This window comes from Eptatretus burgeri, chromosome 20 (assembly GCF_056783735.1).
Source record: "Eptatretus burgeri isolate ZD-2024b chromosome 20, Ebu_testis_v1, whole genome shotgun sequence".
NCBI classification, from domain to species: domain Eukaryota; kingdom Metazoa; phylum Chordata; class Myxini; order Myxiniformes; family Myxinidae; genus Eptatretus; species Eptatretus burgeri.
Window position 1 is genome coordinate 2,306,890 of NC_140980.1, and position 18,375 is coordinate 2,325,264.

Here is an 18,375-nt window from a genome sequence, read left to right on the forward strand (position 1 = left end):
TCAGCCTGTCATCCTTCCGAGGTTGGCGAAATGAGCACCAGGATACGAGTAACAGGGGCTGTTAGCGGCACAGCCGCGCCCTGAACCAATGATGCAACCAGCAGCCAAAAAGGCAGCACACGGTGGGAACCCTCTCGGGGGGCTAAAAAGTAATCCGAGTGTGTCTGACCTGGAATTACACAGGATGTTGAACATCCAAGCCGAGAAGATGATTATTTGGAATCACAGCAACTGCCACGTTTGATATATATCATCCCACTGCCAACTGCTGACACCTTGTCCATTTTGTCCTCATTTCAATCGTCCTTTTCCCCATCTACCCCTGTGCAGATGTCCCTCAATAACCTTTTGACAACAATTCCAGTACCTGAAGATATCTGCGAGCACCCTGATGAGAAACAAGTACAGAGGTCTTCCACCTTCACGTGACTTTGCTCTGTTGGCCACCCAGAAATCATTGAGTCATTTCGGCCGTCTCAAGGACTGGTCACGAGGGGGAAATATTGATTTCTCCTCAATTGACTATCCAATAACAAAAGCATCTCAAGTGATGAATCGGCGTGTTTAATGTCAATAAAAAAAGCAAACAAAAGATGGGTGAATGTTTGGGGAAGGGGTGGAAAGGTCTCTTGTTGGTTCTGATCTCCTTTAGCAGGTTCCAGAAGGTCAGAGTCCCCCCAGGACTCAAGGTATCCACCTGCAGTCGTGCCACAATGGGAGCAGGTGAGGACTTGTGCAGGTATGAACTGGTCTCTATCCAGGGCACATGGCGAAGTTTGATGCGGAGAGGAGAAGATGGCATCCGCATATCTCAGTGGTCAGTGGCGAAGTGGAGAGATCGAGCCGAGATGTCTTCTGCCGTGCACATGCACTGACACCTCATTTACCTCCTCCCGGACTGTCTTCGTGCACGCGGCTGACGTCACAATTGCCCCCCTGCTGCCAGTGGGTGCCGTCGCCTTTCTGGCCTTCCCTCCCATTGGGGAAAGTGTTCTACCCCCAACCAGGGCTCCACAACCCACTTTCCCACCCTGGCTGTGTAGCCCATGATTTGAGTGAGTATCACTTCCTTCGTGCCCTTTGTGCTTCAGTCCTCACCTGCCTTTGTCTGTACACGAGGTATAACAGAATACAACCTTATCCTACCCTGCTCTATAAAGGGCGGTCACTGCCCTTCCAGTTCTTGTTTTGTTTTTTTCGCCCGTGTGTATATATGTGGTTGTGAGATTGTGCTATCTGTAGTTGGTTGACCTGTTGAGCTCATGATGTGTTTTTGATGCTCCGAGTTCGTGTGACTTTCTTCAGCAAACCCATTGCTGTTTTTGTGATGTTTGTTTTTTTTCTTCCAACATTGCTGATAAGTCGAGCATCCCTGATCACAGGGTTCTTCCAAAGCGGGCCATGCCAACCATGAAGGCTGCAGTTCGGAAACCCAAAGTTCAGAGCAAGTGTCCACTCACTCTCCCAATCAAAAGCAACAGAAGGTGAGAGTTGTGCAAAAAGTTTTTGAGAAAGAGCAACGGGAAGAGGAGGTGTATTTACCGAGAGCACCAGTTCCATGTCCATCGATGAAAATCACGATTTCGACTCGGAGTGAGTTAACATGACATGGATGAGGCATTCTCCACCAACGATCATGATTTTGTTTTCTCTCTTCTCTTCGTCTTTCTGTTTGTATGGAATGGAAATGTTGGTTCGTCCCGGTCCATTTTCACACCTTCCTCTCCGCCAGCAGGTCTCCGTTGTATTTTGTCTCACCAACTATGAAGGTCTGCCGCCACTATCCGGTCTCTGAACCTCAGAGAGAGCTGCAACACCGATGTCCAAACGCTTGAGCTCAGATGATAACAGAGACAGGTGATCATCCTCTCTTAGGGATAGGACATTCCAGGCACTCACCCGAAGGGACGGCCTCAGGTTAACCGAAGGAGATCGCCGTCTGGTGGACGACACCTCAGCACCACTCCGTCACACTCTCCCGCAATCCGACCCAGGAAGGTTACCCCGTGGTTTTCCTCCTATCATCAAGGAATGGGGGTCCCGAAGGGTCCTGAATTAACTGTTTCCTCAAAACTTGATGGAATCGATGGAAACTTGCACAGACACAATGTCGCGGTTCCATCATTAATCCCTGCAAGTTTCAGCTTCCTCGGTCAAATCCTCCCGGAGGAGTAGTTGGTACATACATACCCACGTACTCGTATAAAGCTCTGTCATAGAGGGAAGATTGTCCATAAATACAAAAACAGAACATAAAGAACGTTGATTCGTGTCGAGGGAGTAATCATCGCCGAACTCGAACTTCATTTTCACTTTCACAACACAATCTGAAACACAAACAATCATTTAAAACGAAACTTTCAATCTTTGTGTTTATTTTAGAATTTAGATCATGGATGCGTGATTTGGCGGGAACCAATCAGACACCGCGATCACGTGGTTCGCTGTTCCCAAAACAGCTCTCGCTCTTCACTCGGGTACCACAGCGTACCGTCCTTCACCTTTCACCTCTGACCGGGCATGCGGACCACGTCCTTTCGCTTTGATTAATCTGTAACTGCGCTCACTCTTGCGGTCACTCCGCTTTAACTCGAGTAAACACATCATCTTCTCAAATGAGGTTTAAGTTATGCAGTTAATGACGACGATTTAATTCTGAACACAACCTGTGTCAGGTGTGATTATTGGATGGCCACGTTAGATCCATATTCAAACATTTAATCCAAAGCCAGTATCTATATTAGTTAGCTGTCCGGATTCAAACCAATGTCCTTGCCGTCTTAAAAAAATGCATTTTACGCAAGTCTACAGTGGCTCTTCTCCTTTCCTTAAACAAACTTGCAGCAGGCCCTTGGACAAACTGTTATGAATTCCAGTCCTTGGAACCACAAAGGGTTTTTACTTCTGTTTATGAACTTGTGCCAGCGATGTCTCGCAGCATGGTGGGGGTGGAGGGAGAATTGCCGTGAGAAAGATGTTGGATTGCCAATGCGGGAAAAGAGCCCACTTGCATCTTTGAGACAGCTCACTTGTAGATTTGCTTTGTAGTCCCCACCCAGTCTTTCCTTTGAACTACCTAGGAATAGATTTTATATATGTGAGAGTTTTGGAGTGTGAACTTCAGAGTGGTACGGAGTCTGGTCAGTCGTTGCGCAACCTCCGCAGTCCGCATGCATGCGTTGTGTTCCTTTCAATAAACCGTATTATTCGTGAATCCTCAGTTGACTCACCTCAATTCTTGGCCAAGATTGGAGGGTCTTCACAACCTGAACTGGGAAACTTTGGCAAATAAACAACGAGCGAACACATCGCCAAAGTTAGAAATACGCTTCCAAAGGCATCAGGTAGTCGTCGGATGTTTTGATGCCAGTTTGGATTTCAAGAAAAGTAAAATTGCTCCTTTTTTTCCGGCCAACCGATTTAAACCTCTACTCCTGAAACCCTCCATTGTCTCTTTCAAACGTCATTTCTTTGAGGTTCAAACACAATCCCCATTATTACACATTTATTTCCATCACACGAAACACACAAAAGGTCGATGATTGGTCACGTTTAGATGAATAAATTTAACAAACCTTCCAAAGCATTGCTGATAACCGTGCGCTGTTGGTGACCGAGTATTTTCACTCTCGTGCCGGTCCACACGAAGGTGAGCTCGACACGAACCTGCGAAAAACCGTTTTATTTATGATGGTTTGACTGCTTTGCAAAGGTGGACGCAGACAGGTTCACATTGAACCATGAACGTTTTGATGTTGAAGCCACGTCCAAGAAGAGATTTTCCTCTTGTAAACCGAGCCTGAGTGAAGCAGCTTCTCGGGCGAAGCCTGAGAACGTGTCCGAGGAAGCAATGTTCTGTCAAAGCAGATCTTCCATCTGTTTTAAAAGTTTTAAAGCTGATTTGATGTGTTGTTCAATCGTCTCTGTAAATATACCGTTTGAATATAACGATTACAAGGAATTTTTTTTATGCACAGGAGAAGGCCATTCGGCCCATCGTGCCTCTGCTGCACCCACACCAGATTTAATTAATTCATCAAAACCTTTTCCCTTATTGTGAAGTCTTTTATTTTGGCTGCTGGACTGGTACTCATTTCACCGACCACAGAATGACAGGCTGAGTGAACCCCCTGGTGGGGCTTGAACTCAAGATCCCAAGCCACCACCCCAACCGCGAAGCCACCAGCAGGTTTTAGTTACATGATTATTCAATTATTCTTATGTGGTGAAAAAAGAAAACACCAACCAGAAATTATCTTCAAACATGGAAATGCAGGAAACCAAAATCATATCAATATCAAACTTTAAGTGTTCCACGCTTCTTCCAAGGCCTTCCAATATGCAATGAAGTCTAAAAGACAACTGAAGAATGATTTCTGAACACCAAATATTTTTTTTTATGATTTGCAGATATGCTGTTGCGCAAAAGTCAGAGACATTTTGAAATTTATACCCTGATGCAGAAGGAAACGTAAACTTTGTGTTCAATGCAAATACGCCTTCATGAAAAAGAAAATCTGATTCTGTCTAACTAGCGAGGTACGTGTGCTACGCGCGGGTGGGATTTGTAGCAACGTTGCTTCTGTTTTCCCCCACACATAGAGCTTAAACTATGGCTGGCCTCTCTGTGAGCTTCAGTGTCTGTGACCAGTTCTTCCTCTCTCTGAACTCAGAACTTTGTCTCATTTTTTCTGCGAGATTCGATGTTTCTTTACTTTTTCTTGTGTCCGGTTCGCATCATCCCGTCTTTGCCTTTGTTTCTTTTGAGCGCCAGAGATTCCTCTTGATAAGACAATTTTTTAATTTTTTTTTTCTCGCCATTTTGAACCCACGTGTTGCACCTCCGAGCGTTATATAGCAAGCAAACAATGTGGAATTAAAACGGTGAATATAGAAAGATACATACATACATACATACATACACACAGATATATAATATGTGGATATACATAAATAAATTAATAATAATATATATACATATACATATATATATATATACATATATAAACATATAGAAATATAAGTCTATATCAATAAATAAATATATATGTAGAGGGAAATGCATTCTCCACAACAATGTGGCTTGAAATAACAAATGTTGATCTAATAAATTGATATTTATGTGTTCGAGGAATAGAAGAAAAATCGAGTGGAAATACTCCAACAAGATAAATGAATGGAATTGTAAAATTTTAATTCATTAAACTTACTCAACAACAACATTCCCAAATCAATCAAGGTCCTCCAATGGAGATCATGGGATTTCCTGAGCTTTTGCTTTGTGGCGACGTCTCCCTTTGCTCCTCTTCTTTCCTCGCTTCTGGTTGGAATCCCAACCTCAAATCAAATATTTGCTTCATGCCTTCAAAGAAGAAATGATTGTGTAAACGTCAATCATGGCAAAAATTACACGAGATATGAGAAAGGTTCCGGCTGGGAGGAGATCTCAGGGAAATTGTTCCTCTGTCTCGGAAAATTCCTCCTCCATAAACTCGGGAAATTCTTCCTCCATAAACCCAGGAAATCCCTCCTCCATCTCGGGAAATTCCTCCTGCATCTCAGGAAATTCTTCCTCTATCTCGGGAAATTCCTCCTGCATCTCAGGAAATTCTTCCTCCATCCCAGGAAATTCCTCCTCCATAAACTAGGGAAATTCTTTCTCCACAAACCCGGGAAATGCCTCCTCCATTTCGGGAAATACTTCCTCCATTTCGGGAAATTCCTCCTGCATCTCAGGAAATTCTTCCTCCATCGCAGGAAATTCTCCTTCCATCTCGGGAAATTCCTCCTCCATAAACTCGGAAATTCTTCCTTCATAAACCCGGGAAACGCCTCCTCCATTTTGGGAAATTCCTCCTGCATCTCGGGAAGTTCTTCCTCCATCTCGGGAAATTTCTCCTCTATCTCGGGAAATTTCTCCTCCATCTCGGGAAATTCCTCCTCCATCATCCAGTTTTTCCCATCCTTGGGTGTAATCTTACAGGATATCCTAGGAAAATGAAAAAAGGAGAAATATTAATCGACCAAGAAAGGCATTTGGTCCCACCAACTGTGTAACTGCACCACCATCCATTCATGTCCAGCTGTAGCACATACGTGGTATATCGTCTCATTCTCACCTTCCCAATCAATTTCCCCCACACATACCTGTCCATCCAAAGCTTTTTGTTCTCTGTAACATTCCGCTGCAGGTTGCTCTCCTTGTGTAACCCACGTGGTTGGTTCACACCTCCATTCAAAATGAGAAAAAACCCGAGCTTGATCCTTCATATAATTGCGGTTGCAAAGTCAAATGTCATTACCGAGGTAACAACGACGGACCGCGTTTGAAGCGACCTCGAAATGGCGGTTCTGCTTCTGGTGGCGACACGAGCATGAAGTCAGGTTTTGACGATCCTGGAATGGCCCATGTGTCCCGATTGTTGAATATGAATGCTCCATGCAGTTTAACCAACACTTTCAGAGGTTGAAATCACTTTTTCTTTCTTTAAAATACAACAAATGCGTTGGTAAAAACCGTGCCTCTTTGACACATGTACACGTCTCGCCAGACCTGACGACACCGTACTCGCCCGCTGGCAGTGGGATGACATGAAGCATGGCTGAGCAGAAATATGCCTGATGCAAAACATGAATATGCCTGAGGCAAAACGTGGGTGGAACATGAATATATTTTACATTCAAACTTGGTCACATCACAGAAGGATCCAAAACTAAACTTTTCATCTTGGTGGAGGTATGCGCTCTACCCAGTGCCGTTTTAGTTCTCGCAGTGAACATTGGAAACGACAATAAATACCAATTCTTTCTGTGGTCCAGGAACAAACTTGAATAAAAGATTACATGAGGCTGACAATCTGAAACCTTGGTCTAAATCTAAAATTAGAGTTGATGAAGTGTGTATGAGGCACGATATTGATTCTGAAAATTGCACGACATTGGAAGAAAAACACAAAGCGGATCGAGAAATGTTGTATCATTTATCTTTGATACAAAATCCAACCTTGAGAGAAAAAGTTGATAGGTTCATCATGAAGAAGATGATCAGTGCTAAATTGAAACTTGGACTTGGAAATTCAAAAAAACATATGGACTCTAATGATGTCATTAAGATTTAAGAGCAATTAGCTAATAATTACGTCAACCAATAATCACAAAGTTTGATAGAAGGAAAGTTTATTCCAAAGAAGTTGATTATATCTGGTTCGCTGACTTGATTGAACTCAATAATGATAAGGGGTACAAGTATGCTTTAACCGTTATTGATTTGAGGAGTAGATATACGTGGGTTGTACCATTAAAAAACAAAACAGGTTATTTACTCTTATGTTAGCCTTTCAACAGATATTAAATAAAAGTAAGAGAAAACCGAAAAAAATTGTGGACTGATGAGGGTACAGAATTCTACAACAAAACATTTATGAATTTTCTTTAAAATAACAGCATCACATGATACAGTACCTTTAATGAAGGAAAAGCGGTTGTTATTGAGTGATTCGATCGCACTTTAAAAGAGAGACTATATAAAAAATTCACCCAACTCGGTTCTCAACAATGGTTATCTTAAATTCAGGATATTGTAGATAAGTATAATGATACGATTCACACCTTAACGAATACTAAACCATCAGAAACATTTACAAAATTAGAATATGAAAAAGAGATTAATGTCAGAAAGCCAAAGTTCAAAGTTGGTGATATGGTAAGAATATATAGGTGGAAATCTCATTTTGAAAAAGGTTATACAAAGCGGTGGACAAATGAACTTTTTTAAATCGTTGATGTGAAAGATACAGTTCCTTGGACAAAGTATACACCTCCGTCGGAGGTGGACAAAGGGCAAAGACAAAGGACCAACAAGTGATACACGTGATAATGTTTGCGTGTGATATTAATCAGAAAAGTGATTTTCACACACTTTTTTACCGGATTCGTTGTCAGATACATAAACATGGAGGTTGTGTATGGTAACTGTGTTAGTTACTTTCAGACTCAGCTCATTTTTTTTTTAAAAAAAGGAACTCATTGAGAATGAACCATCATGCTTCTTTTGGTTATAATTGATATAAACTTTTGTTTTGAGATTACAAATTGGGAATCCTTTCATCATTAAAGTCTCATAATCCTAATTTAAATGTATCGGGGTCTTCAAATGATGGGAGTAATGATTGGTTATATCACAGTAAGGTCATTAATAACTTGTATTTATTGATTAATATATTGTCAATCACTGTACCTATGGACCTTGTTAATTGATAGAAAAAGTTACTGAGAATTGAATCAAGATGTTAATATATTAAGTTGAAGTACTTACATAATATTGAAAGAGGGTCTGCGTTATTAAATTGATCGACAGATTGGTCAACATTACGTATTAGGAATCATAAGTTAAACTGCAAGGTAAAATTCAAGTTAAGAGGTAAAACAGCATGGTATTTACATAACCACAATGCAGAATGATTGGAAGAGTGGCTCGACCAACACCAATCATGAAATCAATTAAAAGGAATTAGGAATTGTACCATGTATTATAACTGTATTGCTCTCACTGATTAGGAGCTGGTACTGACCTGACTGTAATTGAAATAAAATGCCTCTACTATTTGTAGAAAGACAAATTAAAGGATAAACAAGAATTATGCGGAGTACGAAGGCATGACCAGGAAATAAATGTTAAATCGGTCAGAATAAAATAATTATATTATTAAAAAGAGTGCAATGACGCTACAAGACAATTTCAATATTCCCTGTGTTATCTGTCTTCTGATTAATTAGACAGGTGCGTGATTTTGATTAAGTGGTACTTATTGTACGTTTACTTGCGTAAGTTGAGGTATTTCTAACATTAACTTGACCATTTTCATCAGTACGGAAAGTGCTAAGTTAGCTGGAAATAAATAAATAAATCATGGCAGTTGCTCTGGAACTGTTTGTGAATGAAACTGTGAATTGTTCAGCAGATATGAATGTTGAAATGGTAACTGTGCAAAATCGAATCGCTTTGGATCCGGTACTTGAAAGAAGTAGCTAAGTTTCAGAGAATTATTGTGCAGATGATGGAATATTTTTGGTGAAAAGAATTATTGATTGCAAATTGGAACCCTGATAAAGACTGTTGCCCTTTCCACATGGAAATAGCAAATGAGATGAATGTTTTGAGTATACACATTCAACTAAGATTTCTGTATATTTTTGCATGTCATTTTGGGGAAATAATAAGGAAAGGGATAAAATATTGATACAACATATAATGTATGTTGAATGCTTCTGTAAGAACCTTTGTCAGTCTTGTTGAAATACATGAGCCCATGACGTTTACTGATTGGTGTTTAATCGGTGCTTAACCTCGATTTTGTTTGTTTCGGAGTGTTGAGAGCAGTTGAACCATGCAATGTACGATTTCGTCTAATGAAGCATTGGAAAGAACTTCCACCGAAAGATTGGACGATGGGGAGAACCCAGATTTGGGTGATTGGGCATTAAACACGTGATCATGAAACTACCCCCTTCCTGTGGAGATAAGATAAGTGATGTGGTGAAAAGGGAAAAGAAAAAAACCCACTGGGGAGAAGGTTGGACAAGTCAAACCACAGCAAGGCAAAGTCTTAACGTCGCCGTTGCGTGGTGCCAGGCAGGCCAGGCAAGCGTGGAGGAATGTCCTCAGCCACGCTCACAAATTGCTGCTCTGCAAATACATCGTGAACTTTCCGTGGTCGCACAATGCACAACGAAGGCCCCGAAGGTCCACACGGCGAGTCATCTGCAACATGTGTTCAATGGTGCGGGTGGGGCTCGTGCAGCCATTGCGGCTGCATCCAACGTGCACAGCTCACTTGGTGAATCAAACCTGATTGCACAAACTGCTGCTACGAGGCCCCGAACTCTGATGGGGCTGGATCTCTGGGTCACCTCTCGAGTCCTTTTCGTCTCCTTCAACCCAGTGTCGGGCCCAAGCTCGTCGTACCTGCCAAGATATACCTTCTCTTCAGCTCAAGGAGTGCTTCGACTGTGTTTCCCCTTCGGTGCTCTATCTACACCTGACCTGCTTATCTTCTGACTTTGGGCAGCATGTCTTTTCGATTTGTGACACATGCTGATGAACAGGCCATGAATTAAATGGAAACACACTCACTCACGTGGCTAGGACACTATTTAAATGGTCGTTATCCAGCATTATTCTGATATGAGCACTCGCTGCCATTGTTGATTGAACTTGTGTGACGGATATCTTTTTCTCCTCCAGGAACGGGGTATGGTGATCATGTGTAATATAATTATTCAAATTTTCCTGATGAGGAAAAAAGGGGGGAATTGTGGGAGAAAATAATTATATTAATGTGCTCTAAATTATAATTGTTGCTGGTGCTTTATAAATTTAATTTTTCTGCTATAAGTCAAATTGGGTGTCAGTGATGCTTCCCTTTAGCCAAGAGTCTTTTGACCTAAATGTTGATAAATGGAATGTTTTGCAATGGAACAAAGTGACCCGGTTGATAACAGCAACTTTTGCCGTAATTATGTCATTCGCTTTTCACCTCGAAGACACGTATTGCAGTTGGAGTTCTTTTGCCTCAGGCTTATCAGCCTCCTTCCGCTCCCATCAATGTATATAAATGCCAGGAAATGTAATCTTGGTTTAGTGCAAATCATTGTAGATGTTTACCATCATGGTGGCTTGTACTCCTTGGGACCAAGTTAAAATAAAATTATCTGATGTGATGTACTTTCCGTTGTGGACAGTGAATTAATTGTGGCTTTCATTTGAGTACCAGGATTTACTTCGAGTCGATAAAAGCATAAACTACAAAATTCTACAACACTGTTCTCATCCTGTTAGTATTTTGAAGAAATCAAATTTTGTTGTTTTTTTTCTTTTTCATTAATTTTTTTGTGGGAGGCCTGAAACACTTCCCGACATCCACGAAGTAATGGGGTTCGAGATCATTTAATATTACTTTTGACAAAGCTACCAAAGGCTACCAAAAAAAGGATCAAAAAAAAATTTCCCCCCAAAAAATCAAACTTTGTTTTTCAAAAATTTCAAACAATTCTTTTCCCTAAAACATTCCCTGGCACCCACTGATGATGTTCTGAAAGTTTGACGAAGATCCGTTCGGCCATTTCTTCAACAAATGTCGTCAGACAGCCGAACGAAAGTCTCTCTTATAGTCCAGTAAATTAACCCGCACACGTCACAGTGACGTGTAAATGAACCCACACACGTCACAGTGAATGTGTAAATGAATCCAAATTTTCTATCAGACCTTCGAGTATCTATGTATATCATGATCACAAGGAAAAGCAGCACTGAAGAAGGAGCACGTAAGGCCCGAACGACCTCCTGATTCACGAAAACGACCCGATGATTGAGATGAAGGTTTATAACAGTGATTACCAACGGGTACTGGATTTTTCTGTGCACCAATCAGAACAGCAAGTTATTTATTTCATTACCGGAGAACGGACCACAGCTGAGATTTGCAAAATTAATCTTAGAGTACACCCAGCGGGTGTGTTTGAGTCAAGCCTGGTCTTCAAATGTGTGACTCCTCAATCTCAATCCAGGACGACCTTGATCTGCTCCCATGCTAATTTCTCGCCAACATGAACAAGGAAATCTGGACTTCTCTATGATGAGGAGGAAATCTTTGAAATCCATTGGAATCCGTGATGAGGTGGTAAATCTCTTCTCAACTGCCTTGCTGAGTGTGGGGAGGAAAGTGACGTCATAAAAGATGGCAGTGCCCTCGGGAAGTTACCTCCCCCCAAGCTCAGCGGCTGTGTCTGTGCGAAATTGTCTGATGTTGTCTCGTGTATTTGTCTGCATGTGTGTGCACGATTTGTGTTTGAGATCCTCCCCGAACCTTGGACCATGATGAAAATAAAACAAAGAGCCTTTGCATCTGTTGTCAAAATCTGCAGGGGGGTGAAAGGTGAAAGAATGACACTCCAAAAAGGATGTCGTGAGTTTGGTAACATTTATTGGCACAACATTTATCAATTTGAACATTTAGTGGATGATATTGATCAATAAAAAGTAATCCTTTCAGTTGATTTCTCATTAACAAAAATTACATTCGTAAAACGTCACATTTAATAAAGGTGATGATAACACGACACTTGTGGCTTTGGTTCTAATGAAGTTCAGCATTTGGACGATCACCACCGACATGATACAATCGGTTTGTCATGCATGTATCAGAGTGCTCCTCAGGTGTGTGCGGCCCTGAATGGGTCATGTGACCTCACAGTGAGCTGGTATACTTGATGTAGACGTGTGGAAAGCGATTTGCTAGTTGGCAGGCCATCTCCTCACTCACCCGGAAGCAGAAGGAAACGTCAATGAAGCACATATGCTGACAGGTATCAAGCAGGTGAAAAATCCCTCTTTGGGTCACCAGTGAAGCGCCTGCCACACGCACACAGATATAATCGCTCCAATGAATGACAAACAAGGGTGAAAATAGCTCACACCCATCTGGAGCTTTGGTGTGCAGTTAACACAGGACAAAACTACAGCACAACAGCACTCAGTGGAGCGCATACATCCACCAGGACAATGAGGAGGAATGATTCAATTTTGGTGAAGATCTGGAACTGGATATGAGAATTCTTTGAGTGGTTCTTCACCATTGAGAGATCGGGGGTCAAAACCGATATCTCAAAACGTTTTATGGACGGATTCGGATGAAACTTGGTGGATGAGTTGTGTAGGTGACAAGAACAAGCCGATGAGATTTTGGTTCAGGTCCGGATGAAGATCCAGCCTACCAGTGGACGACAAAACGTAAACGTTTCAGTCTGGAGGAGGTTCACACTCCACCAAGAGCCGTTCTCGTTTCTACTTGGAATTTATATTTTCCTTCCACATTGAGCAACCTCTGTGACCCTCTTCGATTCTCCTCAATTACCGTACCCAGTATGTTGAGCTGTTCCAGTAAAGGGCAGTGATTGGTGAGTGATTCGAGGTCAGTGTCATTGACGGAGTGGTGAGCTGTTAACACCAGTCGGCGCAGTCTGGGCAGCTCTCCCGCCATCTCAACGAGAACACCACTTTCTGCCCGCACATTCAAACACCAGCCAAGGTCCAGGTCCTGTGTGGAACTGTTTAAGTGTGGAGCAATTAAATCAACATAAGTATTACGTGCAGATTTTAACTTCCTATTAATTCAAGAACATGTATTGTACAATTAGAGAGGCATTATCGCCACCAGAGTGTTTCCGAAAAAATATAACTTGACAAAATAACAAGCCCAACAAAACCATTCAGAATTCGAAGTTATGAAGACACTGGAAGGAAGAAAGGGGATTAAAAACGATGAGGAAAAGGGAGGGAAGGGGGTGTGATGAGAGGAGAGTTGGTTGTTGAAAGTCACAAGATAAATGCTGGGAAACAAGAAGGGCACTCGGTAGAGAACATACCTTCACCTGCTGATCAGTTTACGTCTTGTATCCCACTGATAGTCCGGATATGAATTCAGACATGAACTAAAATTTAATCGGCTTGTTCTTGTCAACCAACCAACTCATCCACCAAGTTTCATCCGACTCCGTCCATAACTTTTTGAGATATCCTGCTACATGTCGTTTTCGGCCCGATCTCACAATTGTGAAGAATCACTGAAAAACTTCTCGGATCCAGAACCGGATGTGGATCTTCACCAAAATCGAATCATTTTGTCGGTGTCACATATCCAAGCTCTCCACCAAATTTCGTCTGAATCCTTCCACAACTTGTTGAGATATTTTGTTCACAAAGAAACAAATCACCAAACAAGCAAACAGACAGACAGACGTTAAAACATAACCTTCATCCACCTTCGGTTGCGCAGTTAATGACTCGAGGGGGAGCACTCGGTGGAGTGCAAAACCTCCGCCGTCAATACTGCTGGGTCACTTAAGTGAACCTGATATCCTATTCAGTGTAGGTCAAAACGGATCAGACTCTACTAAACCACGATTGAATAAACTAAACCAGATCGACATGTATGTAGAAATGCCAAAAAAAAAAATCGAAATTGTTTTGAAAAAAAAAGTTGCAAAATTTCGAATTTTTTTTTTCTCTAACAAATTTTTTTTTTGGGGGGGGGGTGGAAATCACTTAAAACATGTAGAAATGCAAAAAAAAATTCAAATATTTTTCAAATAAAATCGAAATTTTTTTGAAAAAAAGTTGCAAAATTTTCTATTTTTTTTTCTCCAACAATTTTTTTTTTTTGGTTGGAAATCACTTAAAACGTGGAAATGCAAAAACAAAAATTCAAATATTTTTTCAAAATGGCCGCTATAGCGGCCATATTGGACTTTGGACCAATTCCAAAATCTAATGGCATGATCCTTGGACCATACCTAATCCCCCCACCAAGTTTCGTCGAAATCCGTCCAGGAGTTTTTCCGTAATACTGTTCACAAACAAACAAACAAACAGGCAGGGGTGAAAACAGTAACCTCTGTCCATCCTCGATAGCGGAGGTTTAAAATGTTAGTTTTGGAAGCTTTCCCTGATGGAGAGCAGACGTGGACACGCCGGTGACCAGAAGATTAGTTGTTTCATTAATTATTTTTAGTTATTCGTCATTTCATTTGCGTAGAGTCCTTGGTTTCTTGTCTAGCGGTCAGTGGGTTTTCTCAGTGTGTGTGTTTGATGGGGGGGGGGGGGAGAATGTGTTGATTCGTTTGTGTTGTCCTTTTTTAGGGGGGAGGTGTGATGTCTTCCTCCTCTCCCTCCCCCCATCATCTCTGCTCCATTCCATCTTTCTTTCTTCACCTCCATTGGGGTGCATTCCCTCCCCCTTCGGCTCCTTTCAATCCTTCCTCCTTCACACAATTGGTCCATTTACGCCCCATCCCCTCTGCTCCTTTCAACAATCCCGCCGTTTCCCCATCAGTCCATTACTTCCCCCTCTGCCTTTCTCACTCTACCAATTACCTCCCATTCACCAAACATCATTTTGACAATCCCTCTTGACCCCATTGTTCTGACCTTCGGCCCCGCAGCCGTTCCGTCGTCTCTCAGTCCGGCGGAATCCCTCTCCGTTTTCCCTCCATTCGCACATTGTTTAATTTGGCACATTCAATCCGTCGGTGGTGGTTAATCCTTCTGGACAATCGGATTACCTTCACCACATGGGACTGTGTCCATTCTCACACGCGTGTTCGTGGTACGAGGTGCGGCACTTTTCCAGTGCATGTTGGGGTGCGGCACATCTCGCAGATTGTGGTACAGTACAAGACTGCACAACTGAATGCTTGTAAGCAAGGAGGGTGGGGGCGGAGGGTGGGCTCCGGCACGTGAAGGAAGGGAAGAGGCTGCATTGAAGGCTCACTCAGAATGAAGCGGCATTTTCCCCAGGCTGAATGATGGACCGGCCACCATCGGATGCGCACAAATAAGGAGGTGGCTCGCATGAGCTGAGATGGAAAAAAAAGATATTTAAAGAAGAAGACAGAAGCACACGATGCAAAAAGATGGAACAAAGAGATGGAAAAAGTTGAGATCCTGGGAGGAAATAGAAGCCCGGAGCTGCTCCTCGTCTTTGGGAGAGAATGCCAGATCTAGAGGGGGGGGGGAGAGAGAGAGAGAGAGAGAGAGAGAGAGAGAGAGAGAGAGAGAGAGAGAGAGAGAGAGAGAGAGAGAGAGAGAGAGAGAGAGAGAGAGAGAGAGAGAGAGAGAGAGAGAGAGAGAGAGAGAGAGGATGGAAGGAAAACATTTCAAAATAATTTTCTCTGAAACCACTCAATTGATGACGTTTTAGTTATCAAACTTTCTTTCCACATGGACAGTCGATCAAACTTGTAAGGTTTTGCATTGATCTGTTAAGCTGTTTCAGAGAAGATTTTTAACTCCACCACCGAAGATGGATGGAAGTAATGTATTCACCAATGTCTGTCTGTCTGTTTGTTTGTGAACAAAATATCTCAAAAAGTTGTGGACGGATTGGGACGAAACTTTGTGGATGAGTCGGTTCGGTGACAAGAACAAGCCGATGAAATTTTTGTTCAGGTACAAATCCAAATCCAGCTTATCAGTGGGATACAAAACGTAAACTAAAGTCATCGTAAAGATACAAAATGTAAACTGAAGGCTCCAAAGCCAGTCGCTGACTGTCAATCCTCTGTCGTGCAAAGTCCTTCCTCAGCCCACCTGAGCTGCTCCTGACCACATACAAAGCTTTCGTCCGCAGCCTGATGGAGTATTGCACTCCTCTGTGGGCTGGTGCTCCTGCCTCTGACCTCTGATCGGGGGTAGAAAAGATCGAGGATTTGGATGGGGGATGATAAGAGGTGGTGGTGAAAAGCTGTTTTGAAGGCCTGGAGGGAAGAATGGGAAAGAATAGAGTGAGGGAGTTTATTCCAAAGGCGGGAAAAGGGAGGAATGGAAGAGTGAAGGTGAGCAGTGATTCGTGATTTTGGTAGTTTTACCAGAAGGGGGTTGTTGGCAGACCTTGAGCACTCTGCAGAAATGTGGTGAGGACAAATCGCAGAGAGAGAGCAGGGGGCGAGGCTGGAGAGGAGACGGTAGAAGACAGAAAGACCACCGACCAACCTGCGGTGATTGAGTGAGAGGCCCAAAGACTCAGCCTCATTGCGGGAGATGCCAATGATCCGAAATGCCTTGGTTTCTACAGCGTGAATCCGAGAAAGGTGGGAGGCAGGAGCACCAGCCCAGAGAGGAGAGCAGTACTCCATCAGGCTGTAGACAAAAGCTTTGAAAGTGGTCACGAGCTCAGGTGGGCCGAGGAAGGACTTTGCACGACGGAGGATTCCCAGTCGGTGACTGGCTTTGGAGGCGAGGTTTGAAATGTGGCTTTCCCAGGAAAGGTCATGGCAGATAGTGAGACCCAGAAGCTTGAAAGAAAGGACTTCTTCCAAAGGATTGTTGAGAAAGTGGATGGGGGGGGGGTTCTAAACGGTCCTTTCAGAGAGACATAATGAGAGTGTGAGATTTGTCCGGATTGAAAGACATGTTCCACGTGTTGGATCAGTTTGTGATTTTATCCATATCTGCAGAGAGCGTATAAGCTGCTGCTTGCCGGTCTGAGAGATGACCGATGGTACGGCAGGGGGTGGAGTCATCAGCAAAGAGATATAGAGGATTTTCCAGAGAGTCGGAGAGATCTTTGATGAAAACTGGAAAAAGAACAGGGCCCAGAACGCTACCTTGAGGAACTCCAGCCTGGACAGGAAGAGGGGATGAGAGAACTCCATTTAGGGCCACACGTTGACTGCAACAGGATAGGAAGTCTGCTAACCATGAGTGAAGATGGCCTTGGATACCATCGGTGGACAGTTTGGTGAGCAGGGCAGGGTGCCAGACCGTGTCAAAAGCACGTGATATGTCCAGGGATACGGCTCGGATTTCCTGTCTGGCATTGAGGACCTCCATCCATTGTTGGGAGAGCAGAAGCAGCATATCCAGGGTCGAGTGACCTGGTCTGAAACCAAATTGATGATCAGAAATCAAGCCATTGGAGAAGAGGAAGGATTTAATGTCTGAAGCGATGATGGATTCCATAACCTTGCTGATGATTGGGAGAAGGCTGATTGGTCTGTAGTTGCAGGGATCTGTTTTTGCACCTTCTTTATGCAGAGCAGTAATGTTTGCTGATTTCCAAGCAGATGGCAGATGACCATGAGCAAATAAGAGGGTGAATAGAACAGAGAGAGGGTGAGCAAGAGCAGAAGAGCAGGTTTTTAGGACACGTGGGCTGATGCCGTCTGGACCGGTTGCAGAATCTGTGTCGAGGTTTGAAAGCAAGCTCTCCACCTTGTCAGGAGAAAAGGACACAGAGTCTCGGGACAGCTGGGTGTGACTGGGTAAGGTGGGTATAGAAAGTGATGGGTTTTGGACACAAGATTTAGCTGCAAACACCGAGTTTAGACATTCAGCCTTTTCACATGCGGTATCAGCAGTGCTGCCATTTGAGGTAAGGGAGGGGATGGAGGGGGAACATACACCAGAAACAGATTTGATTAGACGGCACCAGAATTTTGAGGAGGGAGAGAGGTTTGAGAGTTCAGACTTGAGATGAGAAAGATGTTGTTTTCTGGCTCTCCTGAGGGTAGATACACACTTGTTCCGAGCTTTATGGAAGGAACTGAGATTGCCCTCAGTTGGGTTTGCTTTTCATGAGGCAAAGGCAAGTTGTTTCAGGACAACTGCCTCACCACAAGCTTCAGTGAACCAAGGGCAGGAGGAAGGGTAGGACAACTGAAGACGAGAGCAGATAAATCTGTGCATGAGGGAGAGCTAGTTTCTTTGAAAGAATTCCCAGGATGAGTTGATGTTTGAGAAAGTAGTGATAGGAGACCAGTCTGTAAGTTTGATGGCTGCTCGGAGACCCTGCCAGTCGGCTTGAGTGAAATGCCAGACTC

The 18,375-nt window shown here is 43.1% G+C and overlaps 1 protein-coding gene across 1 annotated transcript in view; it reads right to left on the minus strand.

The window, feature by feature from the left end:
• LOC147008309 (uncharacterized) overlaps positions 1-18,375 on the minus strand; it is a 76,582-nt gene that overhangs the window by 18,366 nt on the left and 39,841 nt on the right. The window contains exons 14-18 of the mRNA XM_085865305.1: positions 12,917-13,104; positions 12,250-12,409; positions 6,554-6,640; positions 6,148-6,264; positions 5,822-5,989 (exon numbers count right to left, since the gene is read on the minus strand). Coding sequence (XP_085721431.1) covers positions 5,822-5,989; positions 6,148-6,264; positions 6,554-6,640; positions 12,250-12,409; positions 12,917-13,104 — 720 coding nt within the window. The remainder of the gene's footprint in view (positions 1-5,821; positions 5,990-6,147; positions 6,265-6,553; positions 6,641-12,249; positions 12,410-12,916; positions 13,105-18,375) is intronic.